This window comes from Entelurus aequoreus, linkage group LG16 (genome assembly GCF_033978785.1).
Source record: "Entelurus aequoreus isolate RoL-2023_Sb linkage group LG16, RoL_Eaeq_v1.1, whole genome shotgun sequence".
NCBI lineage: Eukaryota > Metazoa > Chordata > Actinopteri > Syngnathiformes > Syngnathidae > Entelurus > Entelurus aequoreus.
The window spans coordinates 4966821-4982343 of NC_084746.1; the positions used below are offsets into that span (position 1 = coordinate 4966821).

At 38.4% G+C, this 15523-nt stretch overlaps 1 protein-coding gene across 1 annotated transcript in view; it reads right to left on the reverse strand.

Moving 5' to 3' along the window:
• Window positions 1-15098, reverse strand: part of LOC133631253 (bone morphogenetic protein 2-like) — a 16878-nt gene extending 1780 nt beyond the window's left edge. The window contains 5 exon segments of the mRNA XM_062023421.1: window positions 6304-6493; window positions 6568-6603; window positions 6605-6688; window positions 7977-8113; window positions 14496-15098. Of these exon segments, the coding sequence (XP_061879405.1) occupies window positions 6304-6493; window positions 6568-6603; window positions 6605-6688; window positions 7977-8113; window positions 14496-14790 (742 nt within the window). The 5' untranslated portion in view covers window positions 14791-15098.
• Window positions 15099-15523: the final 425 nt, after the last annotated feature.

Genomic DNA, 15523 nt, shown 5'->3' on the forward strand with positions numbered 1-15523 from the left:
CACAAGTGGCCTAGTGGTTGGAGTAGTTTAATGTTTGTGTGTATGCTTCACTGAACATCCTTTTGTCCTACTAATTTCGGCGGTTCTTGAACTCACCATAGTGTGGACTGTGACGCAACAGTTTACATGTAAAATCTTCCATTCCTTTGTCTCATTTTGTCCACCAAACGTTTTATACTGTGCATGAATGCACAAGTGGCCTAGTATTTAGAGTACTTTAAATATGTTTGTGTGTATGCTTCACTGAACATCGTTTTGTCCTACTAATTTCGTCCGTTCTTGAACTCACCGTAGTGGGTGGACTGTGACGCAACGGTTTGTTTACATGTAAAATCTTCCACTCCTTTGTCTCATTTTGTCCACCAAACGTTTTATACTGTGCATGAATGTACAAGTGGCCTAGTATTTAGAGTACTTTAAATATGTTTGTGTGTATGCTTCACTGAACATCGTTTTGTCCTACTAATTTCGGCCGTTCTTGAACTCACCGTAGTGTGTGGACTGTGACGCAACATTTTGTTTACATGTAAAATCTTCCACTCCTTTGTCTCATTTTGTCCACCAAACGTTTTATACTGTGCGTGAATGCACAAGTGGCCTAGTATTTAGAGTACTTTAAATATGTTTGTGTGTATGCTTCACTGAACATCGTTTTGTACTACTAATTTCGGCCGTTCTTGAACTCACCGTAGTGTGGACTGTGACGCAACGGTTTGTTTACATGTAAAATCTTCCACTCCTTTGTCTCATTTTGTCCACCAAACGTTTTATACTGTGCATGAATGCACAAGTGGCCTAGTATTTAGAGTACTTTAAATATGTTTGTGTGTATGCTTCACTGAACATCGTTTTGTCCTACTAATTTCGGCAGTTATTGAACTCACCATAGTGTGAGGACTGTGACGCAATAGTTTGTTTACATGTAAAATCTTCCACTCCTTTGTCTCATTTTGTCCACCAAACGTTTTATACTGTGCATGAATGCACAAGTGGCCTAGTATTTAGAGTACTTTAAATATGTTTGTGTGTATGCTTCACTGAACATCGTTTTGTCCTACTAATTTCGGCCGTTCTTGAACTCACCTTAGTGTGGACTGTGACGCAACGGTTTGTTTACATGTAAAATCTTTCAACCCAAAATGTTGAAAGAGCCATATTGGACCAAAAATACAAAAAAAATCTGTCTGGAGCCGCAAAAAATTAAAAGCCATATTACATACAGATAGTGTGTCGTAAGATATAATTGAATGAAGAGGACTTAAAGGAAACTAAATGAGCTCAAATATAGCTACAAGTGAGGCATAATGATGCAATATGTATATATAGGTAGCCTAAATAGCATGTTAGCATCGATTAGCTTGCAGTCATGCAGTGACCAAATATGCCTGATTAGCACTCCACACAAGTCAATAACATCAACAAAACTCACCTTTGTGCATTCATGCACAACGTTAAAAGTTTGGTGGACAAAATGAGACCGAAAAAGAAGTGGCATAAAACACGTCTTAGAAAGTCAGAGAAAGTTATACATGTAAACAAACTACGGTGAGTTCAAGGACCGCTAAAATTAGTAGGACAAAACAGTTCTCGCCAAATACTCGAATCAGTGAAGCATGTTTAATACAAACAGTGTGAATTATAACAATTAGGGAGGTTTGTGTCATGTTTGTCCTCCTACAGAAACCATATTAACACAAAAAATATATTTTTTTCCCCTCATCTTTTTCCATTTTTCATACACTACCGTTCAAAAGTTTGGGGTCACCCAAACAATTTTGTGGAATAGCCTTCATTTCTAAGAACAAGAATAGACTGTCGAGTTTCAGATGAAAGTTCTCTTTTTCTGGCCATTTTGAGCGTTTAATTGACCCCACAAATGTGATGCTCCAGAAACTCAATCTGCTCAAAGGAAGGTCAGTTTTGTAGCTTTTGTAACGAGCTAAACTGTTTTCAGATGTGTGAACATGATTGCACAAGGGTTTTCTAATCATCAATTAGCCTTCTGAGCCAATGAGCAAACACATTGTACCATTAGAACACTGGAGTGATAGTTGCTGGAAATGGGCCTCTATACACCTATGTAGATATTGCACCAAAAACCAGACATTTGCAGCTAGAATAGTCATTTACCACATTAGCAATGTATAGAGTGTATTTCTTTAAAGTTAAGACTAGTTTAAAGTTATCTTCATTGAAAAGTACAGTGCTTTTCCTTCAAAAATAAGGACATTTCAATGTGACCCCAAACTTTTGAACGGTAGTGTATGTACAGTACATTATATATACTGATATATTATATTATATTATGTCTATATCATATATACAATATATACCAATGACCATGTACAATATTACAGTATATGTGACAGCTGCAGCATAAAATAGAGAGTAAATCGAGCAGAAAATAGACATTATAAACAAAGAGAAGTAGCTAACATGTCAGGTATGAGGCAGATATCATCTATTGCTGTATGGCCAGTGATTATACAGCTGGATGGAGTGCGGAATGAAGGAGTTCTTGAATGGAACACTGTGGGAAGGAAGCTGAAGGAGCCTGTTGGAGTATGAACTCCGCTGTCCCTTAATTATCAGGTGGAGTGGGTGGGCAGGATTGTCCATGATGGCCAGCAGTTTGTCCAGTGTCCTCCTGTCCCTCACTGACACAAACGCCTCCAACTGCGTGCCAATAGTTTGGTTGGCTTTCCGGATCAGTTTGTCAATCCGGTTTGAGTCCCTTTTGCTGGCGCTGCTGCCCCAACCAACCACTGCAAAGTACAGGGCACTGGCCACAACAGACTGATAAAATATCTCCAACAGCTTTCTGCACACATTAAAGGACCTAAGCTTCCTCAGGAAAAATAGTCTGCTCATGCCCTTCTTGTATCCAGCTTTGCAGTTGTCCTTCCAGTCCAGTCTGCTGTTCAAGTGGACTCCCAGGTACTTGTACTGCCACCTCCCGGCCCTGGATCTTGATGGGCTCCTTCGGGGTCATTCTCTTTTTGAAGTCGATGACCAGCTCCTTGGTCTTGTCCACATTAAGGACCAGAAGGTTCGCCTGAGACCACTCCACAAAGTCAGCGATCAGTGTCCTGTTCTCCGATTCCCGTCCCTCTCCGATACACCCGACCACAGCAGAGTCATCAGAGTATTTCTGCGGGTGGCAGGACCTGGAACTGTACTGGAAGTCTGAGGTGAACAGGAAAGGAGACAGGACGGTCCCCTGTGGAGCACCTACACCACTGACCACAGTATCCGACAGGGAGCTCCCCGGTCGCACAAACTGTGGCCTGTCAGACAAGTAATCAGTGATCCAGGAGATAATGGATGAACTGACACCCATCCTGAGCAACTTGTCACTCATCAGAATTGGCTGACTGGTGTTAAAAGTACTGGAGAAATCAAAGAACGTGATCCTCACAGTGCCCTTCCCACCATCCAGGTGAGAGTGAGCATGATGCAGCAGGTAGATAACAGCATTGTCCACTCCTACATGGGGCTGATAGGCCAACTGTAGAGGATCCAGGGAAGGAGCCACCAGTGGCCTCAGCTGATCCAGCACAAGTCTCTCGAGGACCTTCATGACATGGGACGTCAGGGCAACAGGTCTGAAGTCGTTCAAGCCCGATGAGATGGGCTTCTTGGGCACCGGCACTATGCAGGATGTTTTCCATAGACCTGGTATCCGTTCTAGCTTCAGACTCAGGTTGAAGATGAAGTGCAGGATCTCAGTCTTCAGGACCCAGGGGCAATGTTCCCTCTAATTTTCCATGTGTGTGAGCAAACGCAAAAACTCCCTGAGCATTGAGTGGAGCCCATGTGAGCAACACCAGACGTGCACACTGTGGCTACACCAGCAGCACACCCGTCCCAAACCTGACTAAACAACAAGTTCCATCTCCATCCATCCATCCATCCATTTTCTAACGCTTGTCCCTTTCGGGGTCGCGGGGGGTGCTGGAGCCTATCTCAGCTGCATTCGGGCGGAAGGCGGGGTACACCCTGGACAAGTCCCCACCTCATCGCAGGGCCAACACAGATAGACAGACAACATTCTCTTATTATTATAATCAAATGACAGCAGTCATTTCCATTTCTAATATAAGTGTTTAGGCCCACTTACAATGACAATAACAACAAATATTGTTTTTCATGAACCGTGTACTTGTATAGTTTGTCTGGGTGGAGGTCCTGCTTTGGAAATAATGTGTACCCCTTTCAGACATTGCATTTAGTTCCCATTAAAACATTCACATGTTGCACAATGAGATGTAAGCAGGATGTACTGCAACTTCCTGTTTGTAAAAAATATATGTTTTTATTAGTATTTATTTAATATACTAACAGCATTTCATGATTAATATTTATAAATTAAGATTCCTAATAAATGCCACTAGAATAAGCACACATTTGATTGGTAAATCATAGTGTAACGACCTGGAATGACACTTTATGTGTGGTGTTGGAGTTGTCCGACTTTTTGTGTGGCTGTAAACGCATCACTGGCTAAGTGCCATATGTGCATGTGTTGGCGCAAGTGAGAAAGAGCGAGCGGCTGCTGTTGATATAACAAAGTTGCTATTGGTCTGGTTTGTACTGCAGAAAATGACCACTTTTGCTAGATATCCTTTTTTTTCCACTAATGTTTTGGTGATGTGTTTATGGCCGACAATTAGGGATGTCCGATAATGGCTTTTTGCCGATATCCGATATTCCGATATTGTCCAACTCTTTAATTACCGATACCGATATCAACCGATACCGATATCAACCGATATATGCAGTCGTGGAATTAACACATTATTATGCCTAATTTGGACAACCAGGTATGGTGAAGATAAGGTACTTTTTAAAAAAAATAATAAAATAAGATAACTAAATTAAAAACATTTTCTTGAATAAAAAAGAAAGTAAAACAGTATAAAAACAGTTACATAGAAACTAGTAATGAATGAAAATGAGTAAAATTAACTGTTAAAGGTTAGTACTATTAGTGGAGCAGCAGCACGCACAATCATGTGTGCTTACGGACTGTATCCCTTGCAGACTGTATTGATATATATTGATATATAATGTAGGAAGCAGAATATTGATAACAGAAAGAAATGGGGGGAGGGAGGTTTTTTGGGTTGGTGCACCAATTGTAAGTGTATCTTGTGTTTTTTATGTTGATTTAATTAAAAACAACAACAACAACAAAAACCGATACGGATAATAAAAAAACCGATACCGATAATTTCCGATATTACATTTTAACGCATTTATCGGCCGATAATATCGGCAGGCCGATATGTATATAATATAATTATGTATATAATATAATTAGGGATGTCCGATAATGGCTTTTTGCCGATATCCGATATTCCGATATTGTCCAACTCTTTAATTACCGATACCGATATCAACCGATATATGCAGTCGTGGGATTAACACATTATTATGCCTAATTTGGACAACCATGTATGGTGAAGATAAGGTACTTTAAAAAAAAAATAAAAAAAATAAAATAACTAAATTAAAAACATTTTCTTGAATAAAAAAGAAAGTAAAACAATACAAAAACAGTTACATAGAAACTAGTAATGAATGAAAATGAGTAAAATTAACTGTTAAAGGTTAGTACTATTAGTGGAGCAGCAGCACGCACAATCACGTGTGCTTACGGACTGTATCCCTTGCAGACTGTATTGATATATATTGATATATAATGTAGGAACCAGAATATTGATAACAGAAAGAAATGGGGGGGGTGGGGGGGGGTTTGGGTTGGTGCACTAATTGTAAGTGTATCTTGTGTTTTTTATGTTGATTTAATTAAAAAAAACAAAAAAAAGACAAACAAAAAAACGATACAGATAATAAAAAAAAAACGATACCGATCATTTCCGATATTACATTTTAACGCATTTATCGGCCGATAATATCGGCAGGCCGATATTATCGGACATCCCTAAATATAATATAATATAATATAGCTAATATGGCTATTAAAGTAAATATAGACACTTACGTCATGTGTTAGCTTCATTATTTTCATTTTTTGCGGCTCTTGACAGATTTGTTTTTTGTATTTTTGGTCCAATATGGCTCTTTCAACGTTTAGGGTTGCCGACCCCTGCCTTAGCACACCTAATACGCGCCTGGTCTGCCAGAGAATAAGAAGACGTAGCAGTAGCTCAGCGAGTAGATTACATGCGTATGAGTCATGGCTAAATATGCATATTGGACAACAAGGTGAGCTACTGTATTCCTGTGGGGAGCACTCTGTGTGATTGGTCTAGCACGGGGTTAATAAGCGTCCCTCACCTGTGTTCTCCTGAGCGGTGGAGCGGCGGCCGTCATCGGTGAACAGCACCAGCATGGGCTGCTTGCTCTGGTGGTGGCTGCGTCCCGAGGCGAAGCGGATCAGCTTCAGGTCCATATGGCTCCCTCCGAGGGTCCGCACCACCACGTGCAGCCCCAGGTTGCTTTCCTCGTCCGCCATCCAGGAGCGGACCTTCGCAAGGTCACACCAAGGCTGGTCAGTTTCGTTGTCGTGCGGTCGATGACGCTCGACGGGCGGATACTTACAGCTTGAGTGATGGTGAACACCTCCCAGCCGTTGGAGGTGGACGGGGATGAGTCGAGAAGACAGCAGCTTCTTGTCTTGTGTGTGATTGCCTTTGGTGTCCATCAGCTGGTAAACACTAACCTGTGTGTGTTTGACCAGGTTAGCCATCTTTTAAAAAGGCATACAATAAGTGCATCATCTTCCGCATACGGTTTTATGACGCCGATTCACATCATCCATGAGTGGGATCGGCCGATACAAATACCGATCACATGTACCGTATTTTTCAGAGTATAAGTCGCTCCGGAGTATAAGTTGCCCCGGGCCGAAAATGCATAATAAAGAAGGAAAAAAACATAAGTCGCACTGGAGTATAAGTCGCATTTTTGGGGGAAATGTATTTGATAAAAGCCAACACCAAGAATAGACATTTGAAAGTAATAATAATAATAATACATTTTATTTGGTATAGCGCTTTTCAGAGTACTCAAAGACGCTTTACAGCAGGGGTCACCAACCTTTTTGAAAGCAAGAGCTACTTCTTGGGTACTGATTAATGCGAAGGGCTACCAGTTTGATACACACTTAAATAAATTGCCAGAAATAGCCAATTTGCTCAATTTACCTTTAACTCTATGTTATTATTAATAATTAATGATATTTATCTTTGTGGAAACACTGATCATCTTAACGATTTCTCACAATAAATATATATAGAAACAGATAAATATCAATATGCAACACTTTATTTTTATATTTTCTCTAAGTGCACATTTTTCAAATTGAACATTTTCAAATGATCACTTCTAAGACAGTCTTGTGAAATCACAATATCCCATTTTAACTAGCTAGCCACTAAAATTTTTTAACAAATCATGAATTACTTTGCACCATGTTTGTATAAATAACTCATGTAAAATACAAAAGTCAACTCTCAAATGTTTTATTAAATCATGTCACACTTTGAACTGGACACCAAATCTGTTATCTGTTTCTTTGTCAGTTAGTGAAGACCAAGTCTTTAAAATATTTTCTTGGATTTTCAAAGTCTATTTGAGTTTTGTCTCTCTTAGAATTAAAATCGTCGAGCAAAGCGAGACCAGCTTGCTAGTAAATAAATACAATTTAAAAAATAGAGACAACTCACTGGTAAGTGCTGCTATTTGAGCTATTTTCAGAACAGGCCAGCGGGCTACTCATCTGGTCCTTACGGGCTACCTGGTGCCTGCGGGCACCGCGTTGGTGACCCCTGCTTTACAGGATAAAAAATTAAAATATAAAACAGTTCAAAGTAATAATATAAAATACAGGAAATATAAAAGCAGTACATTGTAAAACACATAATAATACTGGACATTTACAAGACAGGACATTAGAGGATGGATCGTTACATGACTAGTTTGGCCGGTAACATGCGCGCTCCACATACCTGGCAGAAGTGGTGGCGGGTGAACGTCAGCGTGGCTTGAGGTCGCAGCTTGAAAAGATGGAGCTCTGCAGTCAGGATCTTCTCTGTTCTCGCCACAGTGGACAGATTAAAGCGGAACTCCACCTGCTCGCTGCGCACTGCAATAGGAAAGCAGGACCAAGAACGGTCAGTCCCTTAACCCAGTGGTCCCCAACCTTTTTTGCACAACGGCCTGGTTTAATGAAGGTATTATTTTTAGAGAATCGGCTGTCGCTTGTGCCAGATAAATACAGTTTACAACAGGGGTCACCAACGCGGTGCCCGCGGGCACCAGGTAGCCCGTAAGGACCAGATGAGTAGCCCGCTGGCCTGTTCTAAAAAATAGCTCAAATAGCAGCACTTACCAGTGAGCTGCCTCTATTTTTTAAATTGTATTTATTTACTAGCAAGCTGGTCTCACTTTGCTCTACATTTTTAATTCTAAGAGAGACAAAACTCAAATAGAATTTGAAAATCCAAGAAAATATTTTAAAGACTTGGTCTTCACTTGTTTAAATAAATTCATTAATTTTTTTTACTTTGCTTCTTATAACTTTCAGAAAAACAATTTTAGAGAAAAAATACAAACTTAAAAAGGATTTTTAAACACGTATACCTTTTTACCTTTTAAATTCCTTCCTCTTCTTTCCTGACAATTTAAATCAATGTTCAAGTAAATTTATTTTTTTTATTGTAAAGAATAATAAATACATTTTAATTTAATTCTTCATTTTAGCTTCTGTTTTTTCGACAAAGAATATTTGTGAAATATTTCTTCAAACTTATTATGATTAAAATTCAAAAAAATTATTCTGACAAATCTAGAAAATCTGTAGAATCAAATTTAAATCTTATTTCAAAGTCTTTTGAATTTGTTTTTTAAATTTTTGTTCTGGAAAATCTAGAAGAAATAATGATTTGTCTTTGTTAGAAATATAGCTTGGTCCAATTTGTTATGTATTCTAACAAAGTGTAGATTGGATTTTAACCTATTTAAAACATGTCATCAAAATTCTAAAATTAATCTTAATCAGGAAAAATTACTAATGATGTTCCATAAATTCTTTTTTAAATTTTTTAAAAAAGATTCGAATTAGCTAGTTTTTCTCTTCTTTTTTTCATTTGAATTTTGAATTTTAAAGAGTCGAAATTGAAGATAAACTATGTTTCAAAATTTAATTGTCATTTTTTTTCGTGTTTTCTCCTCTTTTAAACCGTTCAATTAAGTGTAAATATCATTAATTATTAATAATAACATAGAGTTAAAGGTAAATTGAGCAAATTGGCTATTTCTGGCAATTTATTTAAGTATGTATCAAACTGGTAGCCCTTCGCATTAATCAGTACCCAAGAAGTAGCTCTTGGTTTCAAAAAGGTTGGTGACCCCTGGTTTACAAGTTTCATTGTACTTGTGCAATGACAATAAAGACCTATCCTATACAGCAAAAATAAGTGCATGAAAGATACAACTCACTATAACGCCGAATTAGTGGGAGCCTTGGGCTTTTTTCTTTGCAATGAGATGCAGATGGAAATCAGCCTTTGGCTACAATCTGTCACATTTATATGTTATATGTTCATCATACTTGCCAACCCTCCCGATTTTTCCGGGAGACTCACGAATTTCAGTGCCCATATATATATATATATATATATATATATATATATATATATATATATATATATATATATATATATGGGGCACTATATATATATATATATATATATATATGGGGCACTATATATATATATATATATTTATTTTATTTACATAAAAGAAATACTTGAATTTCAGTGTTCCGGTGGCTATCCATTAGATGGCAGTATTGTCCTGTTTAACTTCTCCGTTCATGATGAGTATATCATTTCGGCCACCGTGTTCAATGGAGAAGTCTGTTCTACATATTTACAGGCAACATACACCTTCCCCTTCGAACTGTCCTGGATGAACTGAAATTCTTGTTTCCATTCGTTTGAATTCGTTAGGCAAGCTGTTTATATTGTGGGAAAGCGGACATGAGAACAGGCTGTCCCCACTCAGTCTCAGGTCCGCATTGAGCTGGAGGGGGCGTGGCCTCCAGCTACGGCTGAATACCGGGAGTTTGTCGGGAGAAAATCTCTGCCGGGAGGTTGTCGGGAGAGGCGCTGAATACCGGGATTCTCCCGCTAAAAACGGGAGGGTTGGCAAGTATGAATAAGGGTGATATTTGCTTATTTTCTGTCTGATAAGATAATTCTTCTCACTAAGCAGATTTCATGTTAGAGTGTTTTACTTGTTTTAAGTGTTTTGCTCCTAAATGATCTCAGTAAGATATTACAGCTTGTTGCTGAGATTTGATGACCTATATTGAGTAAAACATGCTTGAAACTAGAATATCAACTGTTGCAAAGCTGTGTCATCAACTCTAAAGGCTTAGTTGGCCACATACGTGGACAGAACCTTTTAGCTCTTATTTCCAAAATTGTGTACACTACTGAATTGGGGTCTTATGGCTGCTTATGTGGACTCTCATACTGCCATCTGGTGGTGTCAGAAGAGTATAACATACAATGGAATTTGGAAAAAAAAAGTGTAAAAATAAGAATTAGCAACGATGAGGTGGCGACTTGTCCAGGCGACTTGTCCAGGGTGTACCCCGCCTTCCGCCCGATTGTAGCTGAGATAGGCTCCAGCGCCTCCGCGACCCCGAAGGGAATAAGCGGTAGAAAATGGATGGATGGATGGATGGATGTCACTAAACATGAAGTACACGTTTGTTACTTATGGACGTAAGTACATCATATAAAAAGATGATTCTTACTTTTTATTCCAATTAGGATCCAATAAGCCTAAATAGCAAAGAGAAATAAAAAAAAACATGTAAACAAACAGTTTGGGCCTTAAGATTAACACTCACAAGTATAAAACTACTTTTTTAAAGTAATAATTTCTTACTTCAAGCATGAAAAAAATATATATATATGTCAAGATAATGGCACTAGCATTTACCTAATTTAAGAATATTTTTCAACATATTGAAATTGAAAAAGGTCTCTCTTTTTTTCTACCAAGAAAAGTGCACTTGTTATTAGTGAGAATATAATTATTTCAAGGTATTTTTGGGTTCATTGAGGTTAGCTCACTTTACTTGTTTTGGAAAGTCTTGACAAGCCGAGTTTTCTTGTTCTATTGGCAGATAATTTTGCTTAGTTCAAATAAAATACCCCTCATTTTTGTTTTTGTTTTTCTTGTTTTTGAACACTGACTTTTTGCAGTGTGAACCCACACCAAACCAGAATGACAAACACATTTTAGGAGAACATCCGCACCGTAACACAACATAAACACAACAGAACAAATACCCAGAATCCCTTGCATCCCTAACTTTTCCGGGCTACAATATACACCCCTGCTACCTACAAACCCTACAAAACCAAAAAAAAAAGGTGTATTATTTACCCTTTTGGTAATTTAATTGTTATGTTACACACTAATAACAAGCAAATGGTAGTATTAGCTAGAGGTGGGGGAAATAATTGATTTTTAGGTGCATCGCAATTCGGACATGGACGATTATAAAATCGATTAGTAAACGTCAATCGATAATTGATTTATTTATTGTGAATAAAGTAATGTAGAGGGTTTTAAAATTTGGCTGACCGCAGCGAACCACCTCACCGAGAGATACCACCAGCTCCTTTATTTTAGGGCACTTACTGTATGCTCCAGTTTTGCACACATTTCCATTAATTAAAAAAATGTGATGGGAATTTCCTGATACAAATGCACTGTTTTTAAAAGTTCAGTTCAATTCAGTTTCAGTTTATTTGGAACATGCATACGACACAATGTAACGCATCGCATATTTCCAGTTGCTTCATTACAGCACGTCCGAAAAGGAGTAGGAAGAAGCAGAGCTTATTTAATCCTACCCCTTTTCTTACCATAGCAATTTTATCCCATTTCCTTGTTCTTTGTAACAGAACAGTGAACAAATAAATAACAAATGAACAATATACCATAGTAAGTAAACACATATTATATATATATATACACTACCGTTCAAAAGTTTGGGGTCACATTGAAATGTCCTTATTTTTGAAGGAAAAGCACTGTACTTTTCAATGAAGATAACTTTAAACTAGTCTTAACTTTAAAGAAATACACTCTATACATTGCTAATGTGGTAAATGACTATTCTAGCTGCAAATGTCTGGTTTTTGGTGCAATATCTACATAGGTGTATAGAGGCCCATTTGCAGCAACTATCACTCCAGTGTTCTAATGGTACAATGTGTTTGCTTATTGGCTCAGAAGGCTAATTGATGATTAGAAAACCCTTGTGCAATCATGTTCACACATCTGAAAACAGTTTAGCTCGTTACAGAAGCTACAAAACTGACCTTCCTTTGAGCAGATTGAGTTTCTGGAGCATCACATTTGTGGGGCCAATTCAACGCTCAAAATGGCCAGAAAAAGATAACTTTCATCTGAAACTCGACAGTCTATTCTTGTTCTTAGAAATGAAGGCTATTCCACAAAATTGTTTGGGTGACCCCAAACTTTTGAACGGTAGTGCATACATATATATATATACACACATACACAGCCCGGCCCCCGCCACATTTTTTTTAACCCAATGCGGCCCCCCGAGTCAAAAAGTTTGCCAGGGGTCCCCAAACTACAGCCCGCGGGCCGAATCCAGCCCGCCAGCGTCCAAAGTCCGGCCCGCGGGTAGTCCCATGTAAAAAAAAATAAAAAAATTTTAATTAGTATTTTTTAAAATCTGTCCTTTCTAATCCATTTTCTACCGCTTGTTACTCTCGGTGTCTCCTAGCCACTCAGGCAAATCATATTGTCTAAAAATGCATTTTCCCATCGATAACATGACATCATCGTGCTCAGAATATACACACATTTTTTTAACCCAGTGCGGCCCCCCCGAGTCAAAAAGTTTGCCAGGGGTCCCCAAATTACAGCCCGCAGGCCGGATCCAGCCCGCCAGCGTCCAAAGTCTGGCCTGCAGGTAGTCCCAAGTAAAAAAAAAAAAGTTTTCGGAATATATATATACATATACACATACATACATACATACATACATACATAAAGTCAAAAAACAAACTACGGCCTGCGGGCCGAATCCAGCCCGCCAACGTCCAAAGTCTGGCCCGCAGGTAGTCCCAAGTAAAAAAAATAGTTATTTTTATTTTTTTAAATAAGTATTTTTTAAATCTGTCCTTTTTAATCCATTTTCTACCACTTATTACTCTCGGTGTCTCCTAGCCACTCAGGCAAATCATATTGTCTAAAAATGCATTTTTCGCGCTCGGAATATATATATATATATATATATATATATATATATATATATATATATATATATATATATATATATATATATATATATATATATATATATATATATATATATATATATATATATATATATATATATATAATACACAAAGTTTGGGGATCCAGAACGCCAGCGTCCAAAGTCCGGCCCGCGGGTAGTCCCGAGTAAAAAAAAAAAAAAAAAAGTTTTTTTTTTTTTTTAAATTAGTATTTTTCAAAATATGTCAGTATATATACTATATATATATATATATATATATATATATATATATATATATATATATATATATATATATATATATATATATATATATATATATATATATATATATATATATATATATATGTGATGGCGACTTGTCCAGGGTGTACCCCGTCTTCCGCCCGAATGCAGCTGGCTGAGATAGGCTCCAGCACCCCCAGCGACCCCAAAAAGGGACAAGCGGTAGAAGAAAATGGATGGATGGATATATATATATATATATATATATATATATATATATATATATATATATATATATATATATATATATACATATACCGGTATGTGTAATTAAAAAAAATATATACTTTTTTTTTTTTAAGTTAGTATTTTTAAAAATCTGCCATATATATATATATATATATATATATATATATATATATATATATATATATATATATATATATATATATATATATATAGTTTGGGGACCCCTGCAGTAAACCCTTGTTTATCGCTGTTAATTGGCTACGAACATGACTGTGGTACATTAATTGAATTTAGTATTTTAGTAGGAATTCTAAATTGAATATTTCATAGGCCTTAAAAACATTTTAAATAATTGTGTTAATTGTATTACAGCCTTTTTGACATGAAATATCACCCACACACCCGTTTAATCTGACACAGTACAGAGCCTGAGCCAATCAGCGGCCTTGATACTGAACTGTCTGATTGCTTTGGTCTCATTTAGTGACCAATACTGCTAGCTAATATTGATATTCTTAGTTCATTTCGTCATTTTTTATACATGAAAATGCTTAAATTAGGCCACAAATAGGTAAAATATGCTTTAAAAACGATGGGACGACTTTAGTATCCAATAACCAACAGTTTATAGACACAAACTCATGTTTACGGAATGAGACCGTGACTCGGCACTTTTTGACCCGGAAGCACTCACGTTTGTCGAAGAAGCTGCGCACGGTGTTGCCCTCCAGCAGATAGGGGTCCTTGGTGACGCCGTCCACGTCCGCCACGGTGTTGTACAGGTCCAGCATGTACTGGGGCGGCTGCTGCTGGCGCCCGTGGACGGCGGGCGGGTCCTCCATGCCGAACACCTCCAGCAGCCTCTTGATGGCGGCCGAGCGGACCTCGCTGGAGTCGGCGGCGAAAGGCTCCTCCAGGTAATTGAAGGCGGGGGGCCGCGCCCGGGCCGCGCACGCCAAAGCCGCCACTGCAATCACAAACATCAGCATCTTCTTTCTTTTTGTGTCCGAGTGAGTGCATGGGGCTCCCCCTTATATCTAATATGGCCCCCACGCCCTCCTGTCCCGCTCAATCTCATGGTAAACAGCCGTAAAGATGCTATTTGGTCGCAAATGTAAATCACCCATCAGCGAATGTAAAGGGCGGACTAATGGCGGTGTTGACAAAGGTGTGAAGTCCATTGGAGACGTGATTCCAGCCTATTGTCCTCGCGTCTGCCAATAAAAGCGCAAATCAACTAAAAAAAAAAAAAAAAGTGCGGGAGAAACCCGCGGGGAACAACATGTGCGCGCTGCGTAAATTTGTGCGTCAAAACGCCGTCTGTGGTGCACGACTCAATCCACTTTTGGAACCGAGCGAGGAAGTGCTCCTCCGTGCCCCCTGCAGGGTTCGAGCCGCGCCACAATGGATCCATTAATTTGGAATAATGGGCACCAGGAGGGGAACCAATTACTGGCATACACGCGGGAGGTGTCACTGGCTACACGTCCGCGCATTTACATGATTGATTGATTGGTTGAAACTTTCATTAGTAGATTGCACAGTACAGTACATAGTCCGTACAATTGACCACTAAAAGCAGGCCTGGCCCTAACCAATCTGGCGCCCTAGGCAAGATTTTAGGTGGCGCCCTCACCACATAGGCAGTGAAGTGCATATACTCACAAGAAACCGAATAGCTTTGTTTTTGACCTTATTTTTTACTTAAAGAAAGCAAATTAA